Source organism: Brachionichthys hirsutus, chromosome 23 (genome assembly GCF_040956055.1).
Source record: "Brachionichthys hirsutus isolate HB-005 chromosome 23, CSIRO-AGI_Bhir_v1, whole genome shotgun sequence".
Lineage (NCBI taxonomy): Eukaryota > Metazoa > Chordata > Actinopteri > Lophiiformes > Brachionichthyidae > Brachionichthys > Brachionichthys hirsutus.
This window is the reverse complement of record NC_090919.1, coordinates 2,717,921-2,740,393: the sequence shown is the minus strand read 5'-3', so window position 1 is coordinate 2,740,393 and position 22,473 is coordinate 2,717,921. Positions and strand designations below refer to the sequence as shown.

The 22,473-nt window shown below is 41.0% G+C and overlaps 6 protein-coding genes and 1 non-coding gene across 7 annotated transcripts; 3 read left to right on the top strand and 4 right to left on the bottom strand.

The window, feature by feature from the left end:
* Positions 1 to 34: 34 nt before the first annotated feature.
* On the top strand, positions 35 to 107 carry trnak-cuu (transfer RNA lysine (anticodon CUU)). The gene has a single exon. It is a non-coding gene; the product is annotated as a tRNA-Lys (tRNA).
* Positions 108 to 285: 178 nt separating this feature from the next.
* On the top strand, positions 286 to 1,618 carry naa38 (N-alpha-acetyltransferase 38, NatC auxiliary subunit). Its single transcript, XM_068755920.1, has 3 exons — positions 286 to 370; positions 876 to 1,056; positions 1,132 to 1,618. Exons 1-3 carry the CDS (start codon positions 332 to 334, stop codon positions 1,254 to 1,256), a joined length of 345 nt encoding a protein of 114 aa, XP_068612021.1. The 5' UTR covers positions 286 to 331; the 3' UTR covers positions 1,257 to 1,618.
* Positions 1,619 to 1,833: 215 nt separating this feature from the next.
* Positions 1,834 to 6,840, bottom strand: dnajc3b (DnaJ (Hsp40) homolog, subfamily C, member 3b). Its single transcript, XM_068755767.1, has 12 exons — positions 6,750 to 6,840; positions 6,118 to 6,228; positions 5,798 to 5,922; positions 5,627 to 5,701; positions 5,394 to 5,537; positions 4,967 to 5,148; positions 4,736 to 4,855; positions 4,408 to 4,513; positions 4,171 to 4,291; positions 3,722 to 3,851; positions 3,486 to 3,634; positions 1,834 to 3,146 (listed from the first exon to the last, which is right to left on the bottom strand). Exons 1-12 carry the CDS (start codon positions 6,832 to 6,834, stop codon positions 3,001 to 3,003), a joined length of 1,494 nt encoding a protein of 497 aa, XP_068611868.1. The 5' UTR covers positions 6,835 to 6,840; the 3' UTR covers positions 1,834 to 3,000.
* Positions 6,841 to 7,559: 719 nt separating this feature from the next.
* cldn15a (claudin 15a) lies at positions 7,560 to 9,445 on the bottom strand. Its single transcript, XM_068755723.1, has 5 exons — positions 9,229 to 9,445; positions 8,890 to 9,054; positions 8,641 to 8,722; positions 8,451 to 8,558; positions 7,560 to 8,020 (listed from the first exon to the last, which is right to left on the bottom strand). Exons 1-5 carry the CDS (start codon positions 9,443 to 9,445, stop codon positions 7,924 to 7,926), a joined length of 669 nt encoding a protein of 222 aa, XP_068611824.1. The 3' UTR covers positions 7,560 to 7,923.
* Positions 9,446 to 11,532: 2,087 nt separating this feature from the next.
* Positions 11,533 to 13,704, bottom strand: fis1 (fission, mitochondrial 1). Its single transcript, XM_068755812.1, has 5 exons — positions 13,645 to 13,704; positions 13,186 to 13,318; positions 12,880 to 12,956; positions 12,660 to 12,765; positions 11,533 to 12,563 (listed from the first exon to the last, which is right to left on the bottom strand). The coding sequence occupies exons 1-5, from the start codon at positions 13,687 to 13,689 to the stop codon at positions 12,460 to 12,462; spliced, it is 465 nt and encodes a 154-aa protein (XP_068611913.1). The 5' UTR covers positions 13,690 to 13,704; the 3' UTR covers positions 11,533 to 12,459.
* A 419-nt stretch (positions 13,705 to 14,123) lies between these two features.
* zgc:103586 lies at positions 14,124 to 15,937 on the bottom strand. Its single transcript, XM_068756092.1, has 5 exons — positions 15,931 to 15,937; positions 15,739 to 15,855; positions 15,148 to 15,259; positions 15,017 to 15,074; positions 14,124 to 14,237 (listed from the first exon to the last, which is right to left on the bottom strand). The coding sequence occupies exons 1-5, from the start codon at positions 15,935 to 15,937 to the stop codon at positions 14,124 to 14,126; spliced, it is 408 nt and encodes a 135-aa protein (XP_068612193.1).
* Positions 15,938 to 17,047: 1,110 nt separating this feature from the next.
* Positions 17,048 to 20,775, top strand: tm4sf5 (transmembrane 4 L six family member 5). The gene is made up of 5 exons (XM_068755980.1): positions 17,048 to 17,221; positions 18,282 to 18,362; positions 18,882 to 19,021; positions 19,755 to 19,947; positions 20,758 to 20,775. Exons 1-5 carry the CDS (start codon positions 17,048 to 17,050, stop codon positions 20,773 to 20,775), a joined length of 606 nt encoding a protein of 201 aa, XP_068612081.1.
* Positions 20,776 to 22,473: the final 1,698 nt, after the last annotated feature.

Sequence of the window (22,473 nt, the reverse complement as noted above, 5' to 3'; positions counted from 1 at the left end):
TTACAAACTAATCATGGGATGGTCTATGCGTAGTGCCCGGCTAGCTCAGTCGGTAGAGCATGAGACTCTTAATCTCAGGGTCGTGGGTTCGAGCCCCACGTTGGGCGAAACGTCTTTTTTGTTTGTTTAATCTAATTTAAATTTGTCGGCAACACTAAAAACTTAACACAATGCAGTACAATTCTGCTACTATTCAACATCACAGATTTTCTTTTCTTTTTTTAAAAAAATCAGATTACAGCGACAGGAAAAAGAAGATTTCACCTTCCGGTTTAGCTTGTCCGTCAGTAAAATTGCTCCGTACGCAAACGTAGGACGAGAGGAGGGAGTAATGGTAACAATGATTGAAGAAAATGGTCCTTCAACTCATGTTTGTATTCGCATTTTCATTTTTCAATCGTTTAGTTGTAAATTTACACTTGCTAATGAATTAGCTCGCTAATGGAATTGATCAGTAACCAGTGCAAACTATGAAACATTATGTCTTTACGAGATGACGTCCATTGGACTAGGTTTATATCCGCAAAGTCAAAGTACCGTTTCCTGAATGCGGCTATGATCATAAGTACTGCGATAGATTGCTATTTATACGTACTATCCTGGTCCAGATTACAATTGCTAGTTTTTAGTATCGCAACACCATCAGTATTTAATTACTGATTAGCAACAAGCGACCTCTCAAACGTGCACAAACGCCAAGCACGAAACATATGTTTGCTAATTAGTAGGCACAGTATTCGTACTAACTATATCTATTGCAAGGTAAAGCTACACGCTAAGTTATATATATATCTACATGCTACCGCTGTGCCCCAGGTCAGAGATTTACCAGATGAAGTTGTTGCAAGCTTTCTTATCTCTGTGTCAAAACCCAGGAGCCTTCAGAAGTCTCCTCCTCCTCCTCATCCCATGCCGGGCTGAAACTAGACGGGCTCCTGAACAAAAACATGAGGATCTGCATGACTGATGGCCGGACCCTAGTCGGGCTCTTCCTCTGCACGGACCGAGACTGCAACGTCATCCTCGGGTCAGCTCAGGAGTTCCTCAAGTCCACAGGTGAGCGAAGACTCGAGATGGCAGAGGAGGATCGGAACAAGCCTTGCCCTACTAACATGTATTCTGTGTCTTTAGACATGTTCTCCCAGGGTGAACCCAGAGTCCTGGGCCTGGCCATGATTCCCGGACACCACATAGTATCCATCGAAGTCGAGGCAGACAGTTTGGAAGACTCGGAAGGATTTGGAGCGAATCATTGATGTTTGGGCAACATGGAGGACTCAAAAGAGGCTCAATGGGGTCAGCTGGATGGCCTTAGACTGAGCTCAGATGGAGAGTGGAAATTGTTTCATCTCTACAGATGAAATGGTGAACTCTGGTGTCAACATTATGGATTTAGCCATTTTCTCATGGCTCAAAGTCCAATTGGCAGCGACGGCTGCACAACACATGTGAAAAGGTTTCATGAGCTTTTAAAAATGTTGCTGTATGAGACTTCGTGTCATTAACATTGACTCAGATTTCAGCTTCTATTGTGGCTCATTTGTATGAGTTGAATACAAAGTTCTACATGTTACTGAGCGTCGAACTGATTTTACAGCCGAGGTTTTGACAGAAAATATTCTTGGAATAAAAAAAACAAGATACCGCTGGTTCTGATTTAATTATTTTAGTATCAAACATTAAACCAGTGTTATTAGGATCTTACATTTTAGAAGTCTGGGTTAAATATCAGTGAGAGTGAACATTAGTTCTTATTTAGCCTCCACTAATAGGTCTGTAGCTGCAGGGGGGGGGGGTTGTGTTGTTGCCTGTTGTGCATCAAAAATCAAGACAAACCTTTTAAGATTTTAATTTGAGCATATCAGCTCATTCGATTTGGCAGCAAAAAATCCAGAAACAAAACTGTCCCACTCAATCGATTTAAATAGAGCTTGAAACATTTGGTCCCCACAATCAAGCAGTGGAGAGATCCAAAGACGCGACAATCCTTCGGCCATTCCTGACAAAATAACTTAAGTTTGAGTTGGGAAAAGTCAAATATTTAAAATAATATCTTAACTTACAGTTAAACTCACATGTGAAGTCTTATTTACAACGCTAGCATTTAATGGTTTCGTTTTGAAACTGGGCCTCATCACAAATATGCCATTGATAAATTATATACATTCTGTAAACTCTTTCTAAACGAGGCCCACAGATATCGACCAAAGACGCGCTACAGGAGCGACTTTCCAAACGCTTCATTTGAAATGAGTGACCAAGAAGAGATTCTAGCTTCTGTCATCAACTTCCACAGATATTCTTTCTTCCCATGACCATGTTAGTATTGTGAGTTTTAACCAAGTTAATATAGCTGGATGCATTTTTTGAAGAAACAATATTCCTGCACAAATATTTGGATTCACAAAAGATTCCAATGAAGACAGCTGCAGAAAATCTAAACGTAATTTGAAACGAAATCGCAGCAGCACTGATTTGAAAGCTGTAGGATTTTCCGAAAACCATTTGAGTTTCCTTTAATAATGCTTAACAAAAACTCCCGTCGTCATGCAGGAAGAGCTTGGCTCTCTCGGTCAGAGAAGTTTTGACTTGGTCAAAAAAATCCAGACTGAGATCAGTAAACGTGGAATTAATTTTGAAAGAATACTGAGCAATTTTCATCGAAGCGGGAGCAACTGTGTGGGAGAAGAAGAAAAAAAATTCCATGGGTTCTTGATATAAGGTTCAAAAATGGCACAAAGAAAAAAGCAATAAGAGCAGACACCCTGAAAGTCCCGCCTGACTGCGTCCAAAAGATTAAAAAGTGTGCTTGAGACTTCGTTTCCTCCGACCACAACAAGTTCATCCGACTTCTGTATTTTTTGTGGTCATTTTGCACACAAGAAAATCAACAAAGTAACCAACAAAACTGTATCCGAGGTAAAGTACAAGTTCTGAGGAAGACTTGTCCATGGATCAGCAGAATGTCCCGGCGCTACACTGACTTTATCGAGTCCCTCTCTAGTTATGGTGGAACTTGAAGTGGAAGCTGCCGCCGGACTGAAAGGGATCAAAGTGGAAAGGCCAGGCTTGTTCTCTTCCTCCTCCGCCCTGTTGGTTTTCTGGATCCAGAGGATCCTCGCCTGCGTCAAACTTCTGCCTCATTTCTGACGAGACGGAGACAAAGGAGGGACAGATTAAAGATGCTAAAACTCCAATCCGAATCAGCATAACGCATACGTCAGACAGTCGAACAAACCGATCTGGGGTAACTTGGTAATGAAATTGACATTTCGCTCATATACATGAGCGCGACTTCAATCTTTTCCAAGTCTTGGCTAGAAAGTACATTTCCACAAAAGGGGAAAGGAGCCTTTAAGATTCGCTATGAAAGGGCAGAAGGAGAATTAGTGCGCCGTTCAGCAAAGTGTTTTCACTGAGACCGTCTTCTCTCAGGTTCATCAAAGTGCCCCCGCCCTTGTGACTCTGAGCGGGTGCCCACTAACCTGGGTCGGTGAGGACCTCTTTAGCTGAAGCTATGTCAATGAACTTCTTCTCCGCGTCTTTCTTCTCGTTCTCGGACTGGAAGTTGTCGGGGTGCCACTGCTGTGCTAGCTTCCTGTATGCCTTGATGATTTCCTGCTTGTTTGCGCTCCTGAGGGGGAACAAAGAGAGTTAGCTGGATGGATTGGATGGAAGATTTTCGTTTTTGTGCCAACTATTCTTTAACCAAAGCATTTACCTGCCGACACCAAGGATCTTGTAATAATCCCTCTTACGGGAGACTTTGAGCAGTTTCTGCGCTCGTTCCAAGCCTTGTCTTATTTCCTGGTTGTCCTCGAACTCTCTTGCCTCTTGGTAGTCCTCCACAGCTAAAGCAAACATATAAGATATGAACAAAACTCTGCGGCTCTGATCGCATCTGGACATTAATGAAGTCGAACTTTTTCTTTCTAAACACCATGAAATCTCAAATAAACTACACTTGATAAAAATCCTGCAAGTAAATAAATCTTACAAGATTGTAATAAAGATGACGTCGACCATCGATAATGTGAATCTGTCATGCCTGATGATTTCCTGTATTTTTTTTGTATCTTAGACTTAAAACGAATGAGAATAAAATTAAATAAAAGGAATTCCAAATGACCAAAATCTGCGTCGTCTGTCGGAAAGGCTTCGTTCTCTCACCTTTCTCATATTCCTGGTTCAAGATGTAAGCCTCTGCTCGGTCTCGGAGGACGTTGGCGTTCCGGGGGTCTCTCTGGTGGGCCTCCGAACACACGTCGATCGCCTCAGGAGCAAAATTTATCTGCAGAGAAACAAAGCGTCAGACACACAACTTAAAAAAAATAAAATAAAAGATTTCCTGATCATCAGCAATGATTCCAACGCAGCAACGGACCGGCATCCTCCTCTCGCGCTCACCTTGACAAGGCAGTGGCAGATCCTCTCTTTGGCCAGGTTGGTGTAGTACGGGGCATTCGGCTCCGTCTTCATCACCGACTCGTACTTATCAATAGCTTCCTCATGCCTAGTTGTTGGCGAGGAGAAAATTCAGTAAAAGAAAAAAAAAAGGGATTGTAATAAAGTAATGACATTGATTCGAGGCTGCATTTTATCTTACAAATTGTAAATGGTTGTTTTTTTCAGTTTCAAAAGGAGACCATTTTAAAGCATGTCTTTTTTTTTTTTTTTTTAGAAGATGATGGTTTTAAGAAACAAAAACATGCAGGATTCACAAAGTAGTGCCTACCGCTCCATTTTAACGAGTTCCTCCGCCGAGTCCAGCTGCTTGCTGAGCTTTTTCACCTGCTTGTAATGGCTGAAACACTCTTTGTCGTCTTGATCCAGCTTCAGACACTCTCGGATGTGACTGCGCAAAAATAAACGGACAGATGAGCCACAGCTGGACACGGCGGCAAAGCAGAAAATCCGCTCCATTTGGAAGACTCTGCCAATTCAGTCTGGCCGGAGGAAGCCTTACTTGAGAGAATCGTGGTGTTCGCCGAGGCTGTAGTGCAGCATGCTGAGCTTCAGGAAGGCGGCGCGGTTGTCGTTACGCAATCTTGTGGCCGGCGTCAGGTCCTGGATGGCCTTCTGCGGATCCCCCATTCGGATGTACGATTCTGCACGGAGTTCCCGGGACTCTGGATCCCAGGGAGAGATCTGGGGAAAAAAAAGGTGGAACATTTTTAGAGGGTGAAAAGACGAGCAAGCTAATTCATCGCAAAAGGCAGTCAGGCTTTGTCTTTTCTGCAGATTTTATGGAGCGATGTTTGAAATATAAATGGTAAACAGTCCAACCATAAAGCGTGGAACACAATACAACATCGGAGAAGATGTAATGGGAAGGGCTTTAAATGCAAACCTTAGCTGCCAACACCCTACTCCATTCCAGAGCTGACACACACCTCAATGACTCTCTCTAAAACGTTGACGGCAGCACTATAGTCCCCGTGGTGATAGGCATTATGGGCCTCCTCCTGCAGCTCCTCCAACTCGTTGGTCCTCATCAGCTGGTCCTGAGCGTCCTCGTTGTCCGGAGAGCGATGCAGCTAATAGAGGAAAAAATGATCAAACATCATTCTGGGTGTTCCGGTCCGATCGCTGAAAGGACAGCAGCAGCGTTTTGGGACCAACTTACCACGGCTTCAAAATCCTCCCTGGCGTCCTGTGTGTTCCCCTGCTTTAACAGGATGTTCCCTCTCTGCATCCTGGCCTGAAAGTGCAGGAACGCAAACAGGTAAGGGAGAGACTCAAGGGACAAAAGCATGGACTCGTCCGTTAATTTTGTTTTTTGTCCAGGTGGTCTTACAGCAAGGAAATCAGGCTTAAGCTGGATGGCTTTGGTCAGATCTGGCAGGGCAGATTTGGACTTTCCCATTGCCAGGAACACTGCCGCTCGCTTATAGAAGGTCAGGTAATTCTTAGAGTCTCCCTCTGGAATAAAAAGACGAGAAACTCCTCATCTGTTTTGGAAAGTTGTGAATCTGTGGCAAGTATTTAAGAGTATTTAACTGCTAACGTGGTAGAAGGCAGACGGTTGTTGGGGTCAGGCATGGAAATGTCAGCTAGGACTGAGAACATAAACGTGTGTCGGCATCTGGGTGTCTGCATATCTGCGTGTAACCTTACCCACGGCCGAGTGGTAGTGGGACAAGGCTTCGGCGAGCTGACCGGCAGCCAAAAGTTTGCGGCCCATCTCCAAGTGGTGCTCGATCTCGACACGAGTTGCCCCCAAGACTCCTGTAACGTAAAACGGCAATTGAGCCTCACTAGAAATACATCAGCTACGCAGTCAGGTCAAGCAATTTATAACACAGTCTGTCTGTCGGGGTTTTTTTTTTTATTATTTAAATGAATTTAAACACTACAGTCGTGAATCAGAAGGATTAAAAGGTGTCTTTAGAAGTCATTTAAATTCCATACCTCCTCCAACGCTAATACGTTTTTCATTTCATTTTTTTTTTTACTTAACTGAGATAGTGAAGGTCCTTTTGACAAAAGCAAAACAAAGGAAGCCCACCAAATGTCCTGAGCTGTTACTACAACTTATAACGACCTTATGCGCCTGCTATGTTCAGCCTAAACTAGCTACCTGTCTGAATTAGCATCTTGTCATTTTACAGGAAGGCTAAGGGCGGTGGGGACCTCAGCAAAGCAGCGTTCTAGAGCAGGTTAGGAAAGCCGACACAATTATATAAACTATGTACATCTAGCCTAGGGTTTTTAGAATTATTCTAAAAACTTATTTAACTTTGACTTACCGTCAAGCTGGATGTCCAAGATGACACACAACAGCGACAGGGAACACAGGAGCCCGCCGAGTCCCGTCGGCCGACAAGAATCCATCACTGAAATTAGCCACACTTTACCAACTTAACGGCTCCGCTAACACGTCGAGTGGGATAAAAAGTTTCTATTCATTGAGGTCGTTTTTTGTTCGCGCTTTTTCGTATACACTAAATTATTGTTTTACAGCTGGCAAAGCACACAAAAAATAGCTACGACTGTATATTATTCATGGTCCCGCTTTAATAGTAGCCCGTGGAGAAATTGGGCATCTAAAAAAAGGTTCCCGATAAAAATTCTGACGATTAAAATGGGCTCTTCCGCACCGACGGGAGTAAATTGTTGCTATTCGGTGCTAAAACACCGTCACCGAACATAGCGACGGTAAAGTAAACAGCCGACTCCCTTTACGTGTCAAAGAAACCTGCCGGAGGCGATGTCTGCCTTTCTCTTTCTGTATTATATTTCCGTGTTTCCGTGATTGGTCAACAAACAACACTTCCGCGTTCGTCTCGAAACGTGGACTGCTCTGATTGGCGGAGCTATTTTAACCCTGACCCCTTTTTTTCGCCAAAAGCAGGTGTCATTTCAGGAAGCGAGTTATATCTATATGGATAATGAACAGTCCAAGAAAAATGTAAAGACATGATTTGAGATGGAAGAAGTGTGACAATAAAAGTCAAATTCAAATGACCAAACACAACACATTTTATTGGTTGCAAAGGTATAAACAAAACAGAAAATACGTCAAAATGAGGATTTAACCCTCTTTCATAGGTCTATCTATAAAACTGTACAAAGGAGGACAAAATTAATCTTGCATGTATAATTGTATTTACGCAGAAATCAAATGATAACAGTGTCTGTGTCAATGTATTAATCCTAACATCATTTGTGAAGTATAAATACAATCATTGCATTCATACTATGTTCATGTGTTGGCACAGTCATACATTTATTTGCTTTGCACAACATTAAAAGTTATAATTTTTATAAAATCCTTATGTAAAATGTTATTATATACAACAACAACTGTTTCCACATAACTAGGGCAACCAGCCCCCACCTGTAAAAAATCTCACATGAGGTAAGAATGTACCTCCGCTAATCGTAAGAGATTTTTTTATTTTTTTTCCTGTTTTATCCTGGTCAAACGTAAGCGTTCCGTCCATAAGTGCTAGCAGCTACGCTTCTGGTTGGTGCAGCCCCTGAATATACAGTTCCTCTGGGTTGATAAGGCAAAGGGCTGCAAAACAAGATGTTGAAACAAAATATGAGATCATCTTTACCTAACATTCCTTTGGTGGTGCAGCTTGTTAAAACTTCATTGGTCTGACATAATGACAAATTACACCATTAAAATATATCACAAATTGACAAACAAGGGGGTTCATAGTTTTGTGCTTATCAGCAAATTCAGATTAAAAAAAATGTTTGTGTAGTAATTAGTTTGTCCACAAGAGGTCGGAAGAGATTATGCAGCGAAAGTAAAGTAATGTGTATGTATCATGTATGGCAAAGCAGAATTGGAAAAAAATCGCATATATTTTTATTTAGCTGTTTTAAAATTTAATTTTACCAACCAGGGAAAAATGGAAATGCTTGTAAAACAATGGCAAAATTTAATTAATATGAATTAATCTTTTTCAGATAGAAATATTTATCATCGTACTCACTATTTATCCCCTGTGCCGATTTTGCAGGAGCAGGTGAGACACGCTCCTCCGGCGATGGCGAGCACAGAGGAGCACCAACCGATGTAAAGCCCTTCTCCTATTTCATACCTGCAGCATACAACAGAGTTCATCTAGCCACCCTCATCTCAGGCCTTTTTTGTCATCCCATCCTCTACGCCTGGTATCTCACCGTATCCCAGGATAGAAAGGGTCAAAGAATTCCTGAGTGATGTTGAAGGCGTACCAGGACACTGCGATCAGTGTGCACACACCTTTTGGCAGAAAAAAGAAAACCCAAATATTCTTTAATCATTGAGAAGGCAGGAAAGCTGCCAGAGTCTTCCAAGAAACCAGGAGGAAATGTATATTTTTATTGAATTTTCATTTATGTAAAACAAAATGTTTTATCATATTATATTTTAACAATCATCTGTGTTACCTTGAAGTATAAACAGAACCCCGGCAGTGCCAGCAATTCTCCCTTTGAGAATGTCGTTTTCTCCTCCAGCCTTTGAGCACTGTAACCCGATCAAGGCTAAAACCAGTCCAAAGGTGCCCAGCGCTATGGAAGTGATCATCAAGGCGCGAGATGCTTGAATGTATCCTGAAAAAACATTATGAAAATAAACAAAGAAAACTAAACTCTTTTGTCCAGTTTGCCATATTTAAACACATTTTGATTTTGACAGTTCAATATATAATATCTGATGGACGCATGACGGATCAAAAAACTTAATTCATTTGGTAACAGAATTATTATTATTTTTTTGCAACATACCACTCAGAGCGAGCAGCGACGGGAACTCCCTGCAGTTGTGCACCCCGGTTGAATCCGTGGCGCACGACATCCACAGGTTTTCATAGATGGTGGAGGTGGTGATGACCGTCCCGTCCACGGTGGACGTCCTCCAGTAGCGGTTGGGCAAGCACACCCCTACCATCACCCAACTGATGAACCCCAACACCAAAGCCACGACTTCCACGATTGGATCCATGACCCTCTCCAAGGCCCAGCAGTCAGGCGAAGTTATATCCAGATGTCGGCTTCTTAAATAAAAACGATACCTTTCAGAACATCCGATTTGCGTGATGAAAAGCCAGTGCGTGTTTGAGCGTGTGGCATCTGGATCATCGCTCTGAGATGTGTCTGGCCCCGACAGATATGTATAATGATTTATATGACTTACTTTCTCTCCTCCCCTTTCACCTCACACACTTTTTTTTTTTTTTTTCATTTGTATTTTACACCCCTGAAACTGAACAGGTGTTTATCAGCTCACGCAGGGTCCAATGGTCACCTGCCTCTTAATGACTCTCATATCTGTGTATGTTTATTAAACATATTCAATCACGGGTGCGAAATGAATTCGATCGCAAATAAATGATTGCATTTGATGGGATTTCTGAGAAGTTTTGGATGTATTTTTGTTTACAATTTTATTTTTAAAAAAACACAAATTGTGCACATTTGTTTATGTTAATAATTATGTTTTGTTGTGTTTTGGTTTGAAAACCTGAAGGCCAGAAGATTCACGTTCGGCAGTGTGTAAAGGTGGCAACATGTCATTTGAGGGCCACGCCTTGAATCAAAAGATAAACCGTCCTTGCAGCTTAGTTTCTGTGTTTGTGGGTGTCTTCATTAATTATCCTCCAAATCCAGTGTGTGTGTTTTGCAAACAACCTTTTTGCAAAAGTCCTTCTGTCTTTGAAAACAAAGTTTTGTGGACTTATTTTAGAGGTGACCCCTGAACAAGAAGCTCATAATTTTTAAATATTTTTTGTAAGATGAATTCATTAAAAGGGAGGTGGGATGAGAGGAAACAATGTAGAGGAGAGCGAAGAACAGAAAAATACAAAATAAAATAAAAACTGGACATGAATACAACAGCTGGAAAATAAAAGTGAAGTGAATTTGGTGCATAAAGAGACAGAAGCGATCCTTGCTTGGTCCTGAGTCATCCGTTCACGCCTGGGTCATAAACTCTGGGTTCTTAATGCAGATAATGTTTTTATTATTTTACAGCTATGGTACTAGATCTTAAGAAGTATGCGCATCAGGGACAGAGTGTGCTCAGGCGATTGCTGAAGGAGAAATAGTTACACACAGAATGTTCTCGACTTAATTCAATAAAATGTAATTAAAACCATTCTAATACATTTCCAACCCACAGCAGATTTTTTTTTTTTAACATTTCCCATTGCTTTGAAATTTTTACAAATGAGTGAGAAGATGGAATTTTGGCAAAGATGATTTTAATATTTGTGTTAAAATACACTGACGGTTTTTGCTTTTGTCAGTCAAAACTGAAGAAACGTGTTGCTGTTGAAACAGCTCATCTATGGGTTTATGGGTATTAAAAAAATAAAAAAGCTCTCTTGTGTGGATTTATGGTAGATAAAACATGATGACATTTCCTGCAGGGTGTCCTGCCAATATAGTGAAGATGGGACACAGTGTCCCATCTTCGCTCGCTCTGGGACAACCTTCTGGACAAAATTATAGCTTCTCTGCAAGTCCTTTCTCAATCTGGAGGAAGTATTACTCAATGAAAGCACATGACAGTAAAAGAACAATCAGTGCATCTCCTCGCTTCCTTCTGCGACACTCAGTGACAGTAAACGCTTGTTCTCCTGGATTAAGCAGTAACTTTAAATGTCTCTGTGATGACTTGTCTATTAGGTGCGAGTCGGGGAGTTGAGCAACGCAACATATTCTCGGCATTCTCTTTTTTTTTTCTAGGTAAACCAGCAGTTCCTCAATGAACGTTGGACCAAAACTCACTGAAGCTGATCTGAGCCGCACTGAATGTTTGACTTTAAAGTGTTTTTTTTTATGTAAGTGTTTTGACTCATTCACCTGTTTTACACAGATGAAGATTATTATTTTTTTCTCACTGATTCCTGTGTCTAGAGAGTTTCGGTCCTGCCGGGCAGGTTAATGAGTAACATTTCACAAGGCTAATAACCCCGCACATAACTGATGGACTCCATGAGCCTTCCTGTTGTAAAACAGCCACTTTAATCACTCGGTGGGGGGTCAAAATGTGAGGATGATAAATGCGAAGGAACTAGGTCAGACATGTTCCTGCTCAGATATATGCAATCCAGCTTTAACGCAAATGCCTCAAACATATATATTACAACCATGACAAACAGCAGCCGCTAAATTACATATCTGTAAATTCGATCGTATCAATATATGACAGCGATAATAAATGAGCGAGACTTTGCTCCGTCAACAGGTGGTTTTTAAGAAAATGACTGCCATCTACCTGACAGAGAACCAGTTCATGAAAATTATTTTCCATCTTCCCCAAGGATCATTCTATTTTATGAAACAAAAGAGCTTTCTGTCAATTAAAATTATTTAGTTTTGGACTTGTTCTCTCAGAGATCTCAGACTGTCTGAGTCCAACTCGACACAGAAAACGCTCCGTTCAAAATCATTTTATTGAACCAGATGAAAATACAAGCCGTTACGTATAGAACAGGTGTAGGTTAGTAATGGTATTTACTATTTTACATTAACAAAGGCTTTAATGTCCTCGAATAAAGTTGTATTCAGGACAAAGTAAATTTGTAGTAAAGTAAACTCTCCCCCCCCCCCCCCATCAACACACTGCTGCTTTCGGCAATCCCAATTCCTGCAGCACAAATAACGCTCTTCTCAACAACTTATTCAAACCCGCCCTTTTATCCGGATTCTTACAGAATGTAAATAAGGTGCACGCTTAGAATTAACATAAAAGCTGCAGCTTGACTATTTAATTAACAGAAATGTGAAGAAAGTGCCACGATGTGGTGTTGATGAAGGATAAACAGCTAAGTGATGCCAGAAATATAGCCGATCTCACTCATGTTAATGTATGAAAACAGGTTATTCACTCGCATCATCCAAACCCTTTAATGTGCTGCAGTACATTTAACATCTTTACATAAGTAGGGGGGGGGGCAAAGTGGTCAGTGTGTCAGTCCAACAAAATGATGACACATGGTCCCCAAATCCAAGTTAGGATTTAGCACCTCCCTTTGACACAGCCAAGCCGATGAGTCCCGCTAAACCGGCCACGCCGATGCCGATTCCACCAATGATCGCCATGCCGACCAAACCATCTAGACGACAGGAAAGAGTCAGGATTCCATATTCATTCCACTGATAACAAGTCGTTCATCTCTGCCATTCAGCTGTGACTCAAACTGGCGCTTAACCTTTCTTCAAAGCCTTGTCGATGAGTTTCTCCAGATCCTGAGCCTGCTTGTTCCCCGGCTCGTTCCGCAGAAGAATTCGGACGTACTTCAATGCTTTTTCATATTCCTGGAGAAAGAACAGGCAAGAGGGAAGACTTTCTGACATGCGCTGTATAAAATATAATGAATGTGCGATGCTCCACCGTGTCAGTATTAGAATTAGTTTAGGGACGACACGTACTTTGAGTCGGTAGTTGGCCACTGAAAGGTAGAACAAGAAGTCCCGAGAGTCATCCTTGGATGCTTTCTGCACAAGCTCTACACGACAAAAAGATTCAAACCGTTCAATTACTATTCAAGTGGGGCTGGTCAATTGAATAAAATATCATCCGAATTACAATACAGTCAAGACACACCCCCAAATGAAAGTGAAATTCATATTTAACACACTGATATGTCAATTTTGAGAACATTATCCAGCCTTCACAAGAGAACTTGTCACGAGTAGGAAAGATAGATCGATAATTACATAGAATTGGGAACTCACCTTCCAAGAGCACAATTCCCTTCTTGATATCCAGCGTATATTTACTCCTGATCAGACACCAAGCATATTCAAACTTCGTTTCTTTGGAGACGGCTCCCTTCGCCAATTCTTCGTTGTATTTCTTCTCAAATTTCTACAAAATGAAACAGAAACCGTCCTTCATGTATCGTCAATGAACTTTAATTTGAGTTATATATATCTACTTTCAGATAAAAATAGTCCTTTCGTCTTTTATCGGCGATGACGACGAAACAACCACCGTGTCGCATCATAAACATCAATAGTAGCATTTCTGCTAGCTACGTGACGAAGCTCAGACGCGTCTTATTTTCAACGGAATAACTGTATTTCGCAAGCGTGTATATATTTTAAAAACACATATCTGTATTTAATGTGTATACTATGTATAAGTATGTATGTTTAGCGAAGGAACCGCGCTTTAATTATATAAAAACTTACTAAAAGGTCTTCAGGCGCTACAACATCGCTCACAACAGCCTCCATGTTTCCGGAAACAGGTTTCGAAGACGCCCACTAACGTCACGTGACAAATACGTAGGTGACGTCATTTTTAAATTGACACTCGATCCAAACCCCGAAATCTATATTTTATTTTATTATATATAGTGGATCCCCTAATCTGTTTGCGAGCTCATGTAGAAATTATAAATCAAATTATTAACAGGACCAATGAAATGGTCGATACTGTATTGATTAAGCTGTTAATCAATACAGCTGTTGCCCATCAATTTAGCTTAGTTTAGTTAAGGCAAGTTACCTTGGATAAACTAGACATACTATTAATAATAAATAATACATAGTTGCACCTTTTTTGGTTGAAATTATTTTTATTGTTTACATCATTTGCACAATTGTAAGAACAGAGATGCAGCATGTGGCAGAGTACTAGAGTACAAAATAAGTTATGTCTGTGATAGTCAGTTCTCTGTGAGGTCGTCTGGGGTGAACGCCAGAGGCAGGAGTTCACTGAGGCTGGTTTCTTTGTAAGATCCGTCTGGCTTGGTTAGATACACGGTCCAGTTTGGTCCAAACTGGAGAGAGAGTGATGCATGCCAGTGTCATACTGTATACCACTCAAAAATATTCTTAATATTCATATCTACCATTTGGTATTCATACTGTTAATTTGTCCGTTTTCTTTTTTTTAATGCAAGACATGTGAGATATCCAAAATCTTCTGGAAAAATATGTCAATTTACTGCAGACCTTAAATATGTTATTTTTTTAGTTGTTCAGCCTCATTTAAAAATAGATAATATTCAAGGAGTTTAAAAAAATGCATCTCAACATTTCTGAATTTGAAGTTTCAATACTATGTTAAGTGATGTGATTTAAAAAAAAAATAATAATAAACCTCTTCTGTTTATCAAGAGAATGTGCTCAATAGTGGTGGACTACATTTTGTGCAAGCACCAACAGTTTACTTGGCCAAATTAAAATTATTAATGTTTAACCTGTCTGCCATACAGTGGCGCTTGCTGCACACACACACCCATTGTTTACAAAAAAAAAAAAACAAGATAAAGGTCTGACATGGAAGAGTTAGTCTTCCCTGTTTACAAAAAAATCCGTCAGTTGTGTGTCTGATTCAACCCAACATTAAAAAATAAATTGAAATACGTAGCACAATGAAAACATGTCATCTGCTTCATATACAGTTCAACTTATTTTCACCCTGCATTAGAAAATGAGCCTAGCATAGAGTAGAGTAGACAGACACAACTTAAAGAGCCAGGTAGTGTTTCTAGTGCGGCACTTTCTTATCACAGGGTAATCATTATCTATACTGGTTGTAAAAGAGATGCGTCACCTCCATCAGAACCTGACGACACGCTCCACATGGTCCGATGAAGCGATCTTTCATGTCGCTGTATAGAAAGTAGAGAGTATGAATGCATGAAAGTCTTGATGTGGCTTTAATATCCGCAGGTGAATTGTTACCAAGCCACAGCAATGGCAGTAAACTGGCAGTGTCCCTCCACCACAGCCCGCTGGACGGCCGTCCGCTCAGCACACATCGTGAGACTGTAGGAGGCGTTCTCCACATTACACCCTGAAAATACAACAATACTTACACTCCGGACTATGTGGGACTAATCAAGTCTTTTTACATTCATGACTTTCAAATGCATTAGTTGTAACCTCCTCATCTCCCCCCCTATATTTCTTTTGTATTTTATTTTAGGAAAAAGACAGTGTGAACACAAACTGCAGCTTTTAAAATGCCATTCAATCAAAAGGGAGGAATTAGTTCGTCACACAGGGCCATGGAGGCTCATGTTGTTAATTTACATAAATAAAATAAATCGGCATTAAAAACTACACTTTTTATTCACTCAAATTATCATTAAATAGAATTTGCTAGATGATCAGGAACATTTAATTTGGACAAAAATACAAAAAAACAACAACTTAGGAATCTTTTTTTTATATATATATATATATATATATATAGCACCGAAAGAAGTAACAAATAATTTTCAATACATTTATGTTTTCTTAAAGATACTGAAGTCAATGTTTATTGATTACCTGTGATTATAGCGCCATCTGCTGTTAGTATGGCGGCACCGACGGGGAACCGGCTGTACGGACAGTATGCCATGTCCCGGGCCCGGAGGCACTCTGAAATGAGCTCTTTAACTTTATCTGAGCACAAGAGAAAGTTACCGGGATTTAGCTGAGAATAAACGAATACCGAAACAACACGCGAGAAGGACTTACCTGTCATTGCAGGAGACGTTCGCGCTTCTCCAGGTGCAGCCGTGGATCCTGTCACGCACAGAGTTCGGGGTCTGCAGGTAGAAATGCGTTCGGCTTGTCTAATTGGCTGTCCGAACGATACGTCATCGACTATTTTGACAAGAGTTAGTGGTGAGATACGATGCGACTTTTGTCACATCGCATCTCGCGAGAAGAACAAGTCTCAGTTCAGCAATGAACGTGAAACTACAATGAAATAAATGTCTTCAAAATGTCATTGAAAATATAAATTTCTTACTGAAAGACAATGCATTGTGACAAGAAGACAAGCCAGAAAATTAAATCCACAAATTCAGGTTTTATGGCATGAGAAAACATCTCTCTCTATCTTTTGACTCGCTTCTTCTACATAAATTGCAAACAGGCTTATTACAGAAATATCCATCTTATGATCAGCACCAAAATCTAAAGGGTTATTTCTTAGGCCATACCCCAACCTCTCCAAAGAACTTTATCAAAATGTCTCATGTCCTCCCTCACTACGTCCATGTATCGTCTCCTGGGTCGTCCTCTTGCCCTGTTCCCTGGCAGTTCCATTCTCAGCATCTTTCTACCGATATAGTCCCCGTCTCTCCTCTGGACATGTCCAAATCATCAGAGTCTGTCCTCTGACCTCGTCTCACCTTCACTATCCCTCTTATTGTCTCATTTCTAATCCAACCTGGTCACTCCCAAGGAGAACCTCAGCATCTTCATCTCCTCCACTTCTAGCTCCGCCTCAACGAACACTGGCTAAAAAAAAGAAGGGAAAAAAAAGGTCAGCCTAAGTCACTCTGCGATTTTGTTATTCATCGTTTTCCTGTTCTTCATAATCAATATCAGGTTTATTAGTTTATAAGTACAGTATAGATATCTCGGGTGGGCCAAGCCCTCTCTTGTGTTTGCAGTCAGCCAGAAATAGAACTGGTATCGTCATGAGCAGGTATCAAAGGGCATTCAAACAGGCGAGCTTGTCGCCCTCATGCGCCTCCTTCTTCAGTTTCTCCCACATGTCAACGACATCCCTCTCACTTTAGGAGGGGGAAAGCATCTCGGAGTGAGAGCAGAAAGAGAAGGAGAGCATTAAGTAGATAAAAGCATGTGTTGTACGGGGAAGTGTGCCCGCCTGGTGGGCCTGATCCTGCTGCCGACGGCGTTCATCTGCATGATCGCCAACCTGCTGCTGTTCTTCCCTGATGGGAAGAGTCTGGAGAACAATCAGATCTCCCTCCAAGTCTGGCTCATGGGGGGGCTCATTGGAGGAGGACTGTTTGTGAGTAAAGGCTAATGAACTGTGAACAACTATAAAGTCAGTTTCTGTCTTTTACTGTTTTGTTTTGCTCCGTGTAAATCCATAAAATTTAATTGGCCGCTTTTATAGATTTATTGAAAAATAACTTTGGGTGTGTGACGTAATTTCCTTTTGGTTTTCTTTGTGATCCATTTGCAGTAATTTTATTCCGGTCTTTACGTCTCACCTCTGCAGAATGTCAATGTCATTTATTTAATAACCAGTTTCTTCCACGTAAATAACGCTCAACCTGCCCCCCCCCCAGGCGTTCATTAAATATTTATCTGAAAGTCAAAGTCCTGAATAACCAAAGTTCATTTCAAATTGTAGCTCAGGTCATAAAAGATAAGAAGTACAAATATTTCAGGCAAAAATTAAAGTAAAATACAAATGAATGTTATCAGGTATTGTAAAGATTTAATATTAAATTCCGTTTCACCAAGATACCCTTCGGTTGGGTGATTCCACTTTAGTCCATTTTAAATTGTGTTTTGTTACTATAATGAATTTGTGAGCTACTGTACATCACTATTACACAGATCAATATGTAGTGAATTAAAATAAACTATATAAGCTCCACTTTAAGCACACAAACATAATTATTGTATACTCTGTCAGGATATCACGAGTACTTTTAGTTTTTATCTTTTGGCAAGTGTGGCCGATGAGTCGTGATTGTAAAAGAATTTTTTCCACGAACAATAAATAATCAATAAAATATTTTATCTCAGACCTATGACTTTTTATGCCACTATATTTATCTTTATCACCCTGACACTAAATTCGTCAGCCACCAGAGAGTTTCCGTCCCACCGTTAACTGCCTGGGCGTCGCTCTCTGCTGGGATGAAAGAGGGAAACTCACAAATATTTGGTTAAGGAGATAAGAGAAGGCGCATATAAATACAAGCGTGTCAAGCTGCACATGCGTGCATTTATGTAGACACAAACACACACAACTAGACCCTGCTGAGAAACTGTGATGCATTTATCTCGCTGGCAATGAATCCTGCTTTATGAATGAAAACCCTTTTACTTTTCAGATGCTGTGCCCGAGCTGCTCGGCTATCAGGGCTGGGGGCAAGGGTTGCTGCGGAAAGGGTTGCTGTGGCAACCGCTGCAGAGTGAGTAATGTCATTTAAGAGTTTCACATTTGTTTGTCATTGTAGAGACTGGATAGGAACAGGTGGGCTGTAATACACAAAGGCCAGCAGGACCTTAAATCAGAGACTAAATCAGAGAGCACAGGCCTCCGCCAAGCAGCTCGTTCCCCTCCTAATTGGATTTACACCGTCCACATGGTGATCTAGATCATCATCAAAAGGCTCTAAATTGTTCTTTATATGCCCAACCATGAAAAGTAAAAGTGAATCAGAGTTGTTTCTTTATTTTTGAATCCATAAATGAGTTTTAATGTTAAAATGTAATATTTTTTCCTGACCTCATTCTGGATCAGATCCAGAAGATATTTTACATGTGTGTGTTTTTTTTTTTAAGCCTCCATTTTAAGTAAATGGGAGAATCTTTTATTTGTCCTGCTCTGACTACAATATTTCATTTTTATTTAAGTTTTAATGTTCAAGTAAAATAAAATATTGATAAAGGAATCAGACTGATGCAGTCTGTTGTTATCTATCTTTCAGATGCTCAACTCGGTGTTCTGCTCTGCTTTCGGTGTGGTTGGAGCGATCTACTGCACCAGCGTGGCCTCAGCCGGTCTGGCTATTGGACCCAAGTGTCGGGTGAATGGAATCTGGACATATCCTTTTAAACACCTCGGAACGTGAGTGTTTTTCTCTAGATACTGAAGGGTATTTATTTATTTTAAAATAACAGCATTTTTTGATGATGTGTTTCTTTTTGTGTGTATTTGCTCTATCTAACTATATTTATATTCAAATAAAAGTGCTGTGTTAGCCTGATCCAGCAGGGGGCAGAATAAACCAACATTTAGCTCTTTCAATAATACCAAATCAATCACCACCCCTCTGTCACAGGGATTTTTTCTTTTTTTTAGTTTGATCAAAGGTAATTTCAAACACCAGATTCTGACTCATGATTTTTTTTTCAGTTTTGGATCAAAGATTCTTCCTATTATATCTTTGCCAAATTCGGAACAGCAAAATGTGAATTCTAATGCTACAAGATAGCAGAAGTGAGACTGAATAATTTAAAATGAATGATGGCCGTCTATAATTTCCATGATCAACTTCCTTTTTCTGTTTTTCGATATGGGGTTGTGCTTTGCTCAAATTGTATTTGTTTATCCATCAAAATTCTATTATGGCAATTAGGCCAATACTTGAATAAATATTAGATATAATAATTGCTTAAGGGGAGGAAAAAAATAATAGCTAACAAAGCCAGATGTGAAGAATCCTTTGAATCAGACTTTCAGAGTTCCATGTGAGCTCATGGCTCATCTTTCTTCCACTTCGGCCGTGATAGTTTCTCTCCGTGCATTTCTCAAAACGTGGTCCGCTTCACGTGCATTTTCACTGCCGTTCTCCTCGCAGAGGTAATAGCAGCTACCTTGTGAACCAGGAGTCGTGGAGCATCTGCGAGTTCCCGAACAACGCAGTGATGTGGCACGTGGTCCTGTTCGCCATGCTGCTGTCCGTTGGGCTGCTGCAGCTGGTGCTGTGCGGCTTCCAGGTCATCAACGGCTGCTTGGGGTGCATCTGCGGTGACTGTCGTGAGAGCAAAGATGTGGGTCAAAAATCCAGACACTCAACTTCGATCATAGAGTTATTACGAAGAGTCCTAGTCTGACTGGTTTGGTCGCTGGGAGGAGACAACCATGTAAAAATGTTCCGAATGCAATTCATCTGTCACTGGAGGAATGTAAGAAAGGGAGAATGTTTGATCACGTTCTGATGCTGTGCTTATATTATAAGTGCACGAAAGAGGCTGGATTATTTAGATGAGAATGAACTATGCACTTTTCGGAAGCAGGTTAGTATTTGTGAAATGATTTAATTGTCTTCTGGCTCTAGATTTAAATTTGCGGGATCACTCTTCTAACCGGCTCTGATTTATATGCCAAAGTGTTTCTTTCAGGAATATGATTCTTTCAAAAACACTCTAAAGCTAGGCTAACCGTTAGCGCTCAACTGACTGGCTGCTTTGGTCCCTTAAATGTTGCAATCAGACAGACGTGATTATCGGCATGTGATGGTTCCTGTTCCTTTGCATGTGATCAAATGTTCTATAAAGGTAGCCGACTGGTGAGTCAAGCCTTTGAACTGCTCGTCAACTTAACACATCAGTATCAGTTGAGGCCACAGAAATGTTCCAATCAGACTTAATTGATCTCTTTGTGTACTCTCCGGCAGATAAAAAAAACACCCAGGTTGAAGATTAAGCTGAGATTTGACACATGGTTGGCTGTAACGTAATGGCCCACATTTCACAGGCAGCACAGACACGTTCACGTTCGTAATGCTTCAACAGATGTCTGCTCGGTAACGCCTCAGTCAATCATCGGAGAGTTAACATGTGACTTCTGTCCTGTTGCAGGATGAAGGCGGTCTGTAAAAAAGTGAAGAAGACGGCAGCCAGGAGGCCTTTTTTGCATTTTCATTTGTTCCCATTTTCCACTCCGGGATGCGTGTCGGGGTTTTATTCTTAGAATCTACATACATGCCAACTCTGAGTCTATGATTGTTTTATCAAAGTTTTAAATTTAGTGTTTGACTTCTTCAGTAATTCATTCATTCCGTCATTTCAGCGGCGACGACTCCAGAAAGATCATGCATGGATCAAAGTGGAATTGTAAATAAAGTTAAAGTATATTTAAAGTAAATAAAGTATATTTGGTGAATGTGAAAACACAATAAGAGCTGATGAAATAAAAATGTTAAGATAATATATATATATATATATATATGCATTAAAATGTTGCTATTTACAATGTAGAAATACTTTTATGATTGTATCTGAGCATTATTAGTCCTTTCTAAATAAATTCAGGTTGATGTTTGACATTAACCCTTTTGTGTGCGACCTTGTCGGCTGGTTTTTTTTCCACCCCAACCGCCGACTGTGTCACTCTTTAACTCTGATTAAGGAGTTGGAAAAACTGCAACATCACTGAGGAGCTCTGTCAGTTACTCACCTCATGCTGATCTCATGCAGCTCCACAGCCAGCTCTAACATGATTATTGTGCCGTCCAGACAAGGTCAAAGGTCAAAACGCCCCCCGCCCCCATGAATACTGTGTGCAGCTGCAGCTGCATAACCAGAAAACAACAAGCGCCAGTGGCTTCTCTGAGCATAGGTGCAGGTTAAGCTTCTAATCTGTTGTTGCCATGGAGCTGTTTCATGGTAACTGTTACCTAACTTTTAAGTTAAAAGCCTGCTGCAGGGCTGCGCCCAGGTAAGTACAGACGCCTCACCCACAGAGGGAACAGGTAACCCAAAGCTCTGCTTTACAGGCAAGCAAAGAACATGATTCAAATTCCTCTCAAAAGATTTCTTGTTTTTACCCCCCCCCCCCCCCCCCTCAACAAGTTGTTGTTGTTGTTGTTAAAATTCCCCTTGACCACCACTGTGACCTTATTAACCAACCGATGGACCGGTTATATAATTGCACAGCGCAAAGCCCGGAAGAAAGCTTGAGTGAGGAGGAGGAGGAAAAGAACGGAGGAACAAAAGGGGGGGCCCGGTCTCCATTGCTTCTCATGCAAATCGAAACGCCGTCAAAGAACCCAGAGAGGAAAACACTCTTGCGTAAACACTCCCGTCCCCATGAGCCCCTTGTGGTGAGGTCATTCTCTAGAAATGTACCCCTTTCCCAAAAACCGAGCCCCCCCCTTTCTCTGCTTGATTTCATTCGGGCTTGACGGACAGCTCAAAGGGACAGGTGGGTGGGGGGGGGGGGGGCAACAACATTCTGTCTACAACTTTTCCCATCTTGCTCTTTGGTTTGCGTCGGTAAAGCCTTTAAAAAGCAACAGTCATGCCTTCGGCGGCGTGGCGTCAGACACGCTGAGTGTTGCCTGCACCGCCCGGTCGTTACAGGAGAACCGCACAGAGTGACCCAAGCCAAGAACACAAAGTAGAGTCCAGCAAAAAGCAACATTCAGCAGGTCTGATTTATGTTAATTACACAACACACTGAGACTCAGCACCTGTGAGACCTGCAGGCGACGCCTCGTGTTATAACAACTCATAACAAGAGTTTCTGTTTCGCTTTAAAGCTTTTAACGTCAGCACAGCCGAGCTTGATTAAAA

Bases quoted from the DNA above. Each gene is read 5' to 3' on its own strand.
- naa38 (XM_068755920.1), top strand. From the start codon at position 332: ATGGTAACAATGATTGAAGAAAATGGTCCTTCAACTCAT. The intron at 371-875 runs GTTTGTATTCGC...GTCAAAACCCAG, and splicing joins AAAATGGTCCTTCAACTCAT to GAGCCTTCAGAAGTCTCCTC. The intron at 1,057-1,131 runs GTGAGCGAAGAC...CTGTGTCTTTAG, and splicing joins GGAGTTCCTCAAGTCCACAG to ACATGTTCTCCCAGGGTGAA.
- dnajc3b (XM_068755767.1), bottom strand. From the start codon at position 6,834: ATGGATTCTTGTCGGCCGACGGGACTCGGCGGGCTCCTGTGTTCCCTG. The intron at 5,923-6,117 runs GTAAGGTTACAC...TTTTTATTCCAG, and splicing joins CCACTACCACTCGGCCGTGG to AGGGAGACTCTAAGAATTAC. The intron at 5,149-5,393 runs GTGTGTGTCAGC...TTTTTTCCCCAG, and splicing joins TTTTAGAGAGAGTCATTGAG to ATCTCTCCCTGGGATCCAGA.
- cldn15a (XM_068755723.1), bottom strand. From the start codon at position 9,445: ATGGATCCAATCGTGGAAGTCGTGGCTTTGGTGTTGGGGTTCATCAGT. The intron at 9,055-9,228 runs GTATGTTGCAAA...ATGTTTTTTCAG, and splicing joins GTCGCTGCTCGCTCTGAGTG to GATACATTCAAGCATCTCGC. The intron at 8,723-8,889 runs GTAACACAGATG...TTCTGCCAAAAG, and splicing joins GGTTCTGTTTATACTTCAAG to GTGTGTGCACACTGATCGCA.
- fis1 (XM_068755812.1), bottom strand. From the start codon at position 13,689: ATGGAGGCTGTTGTGAGCGATGTTGTAGCGCCTGAAGACCTTTTA. The intron at 13,319-13,644 runs GTAAGTTTTTAT...TTCATTTTGTAG, and splicing joins TAGCGCCTGAAGACCTTTTA to AAATTTGAGAAGAAATACAA. The intron at 12,564-12,659 runs GTTAAGCGCCAG...CCTGTCGTCTAG, and splicing joins CGACAAGGCTTTGAAGAAAG to ATGGTTTGGTCGGCATGGCG.
- zgc:103586 (XM_068756092.1), bottom strand. The intron at 15,075-15,147 runs GTAACAATTCAC...CTTTCTATACAG, and splicing joins ACTGCCATTGCTGTGGCTTG to CGACATGAAAGATCGCTTCA. The intron at 14,238-15,016 runs GTGACGCATCTC...CTCTCTCTCCAG, and splicing joins GTCGTCAGGTTCTGATGGAG to TTTGGACCAAACTGGACCGT.
- tm4sf5 (XM_068755980.1), top strand. From the start codon at position 17,048: ATGTGTTGTACGGGGAAGTGTGCCCGCCTGGTGGGCCTGATCCTGCTG. The intron at 17,222-18,281 runs GTGAGTAAAGGC...TTTACTTTTCAG, and splicing joins TCATTGGAGGAGGACTGTTT to ATGCTGTGCCCGAGCTGCTC. The intron at 19,022-19,754 runs GTGAGTGTTTTT...TTCTCCTCGCAG, and splicing joins CCTTTTAAACACCTCGGAAC to AGGTAATAGCAGCTACCTTG.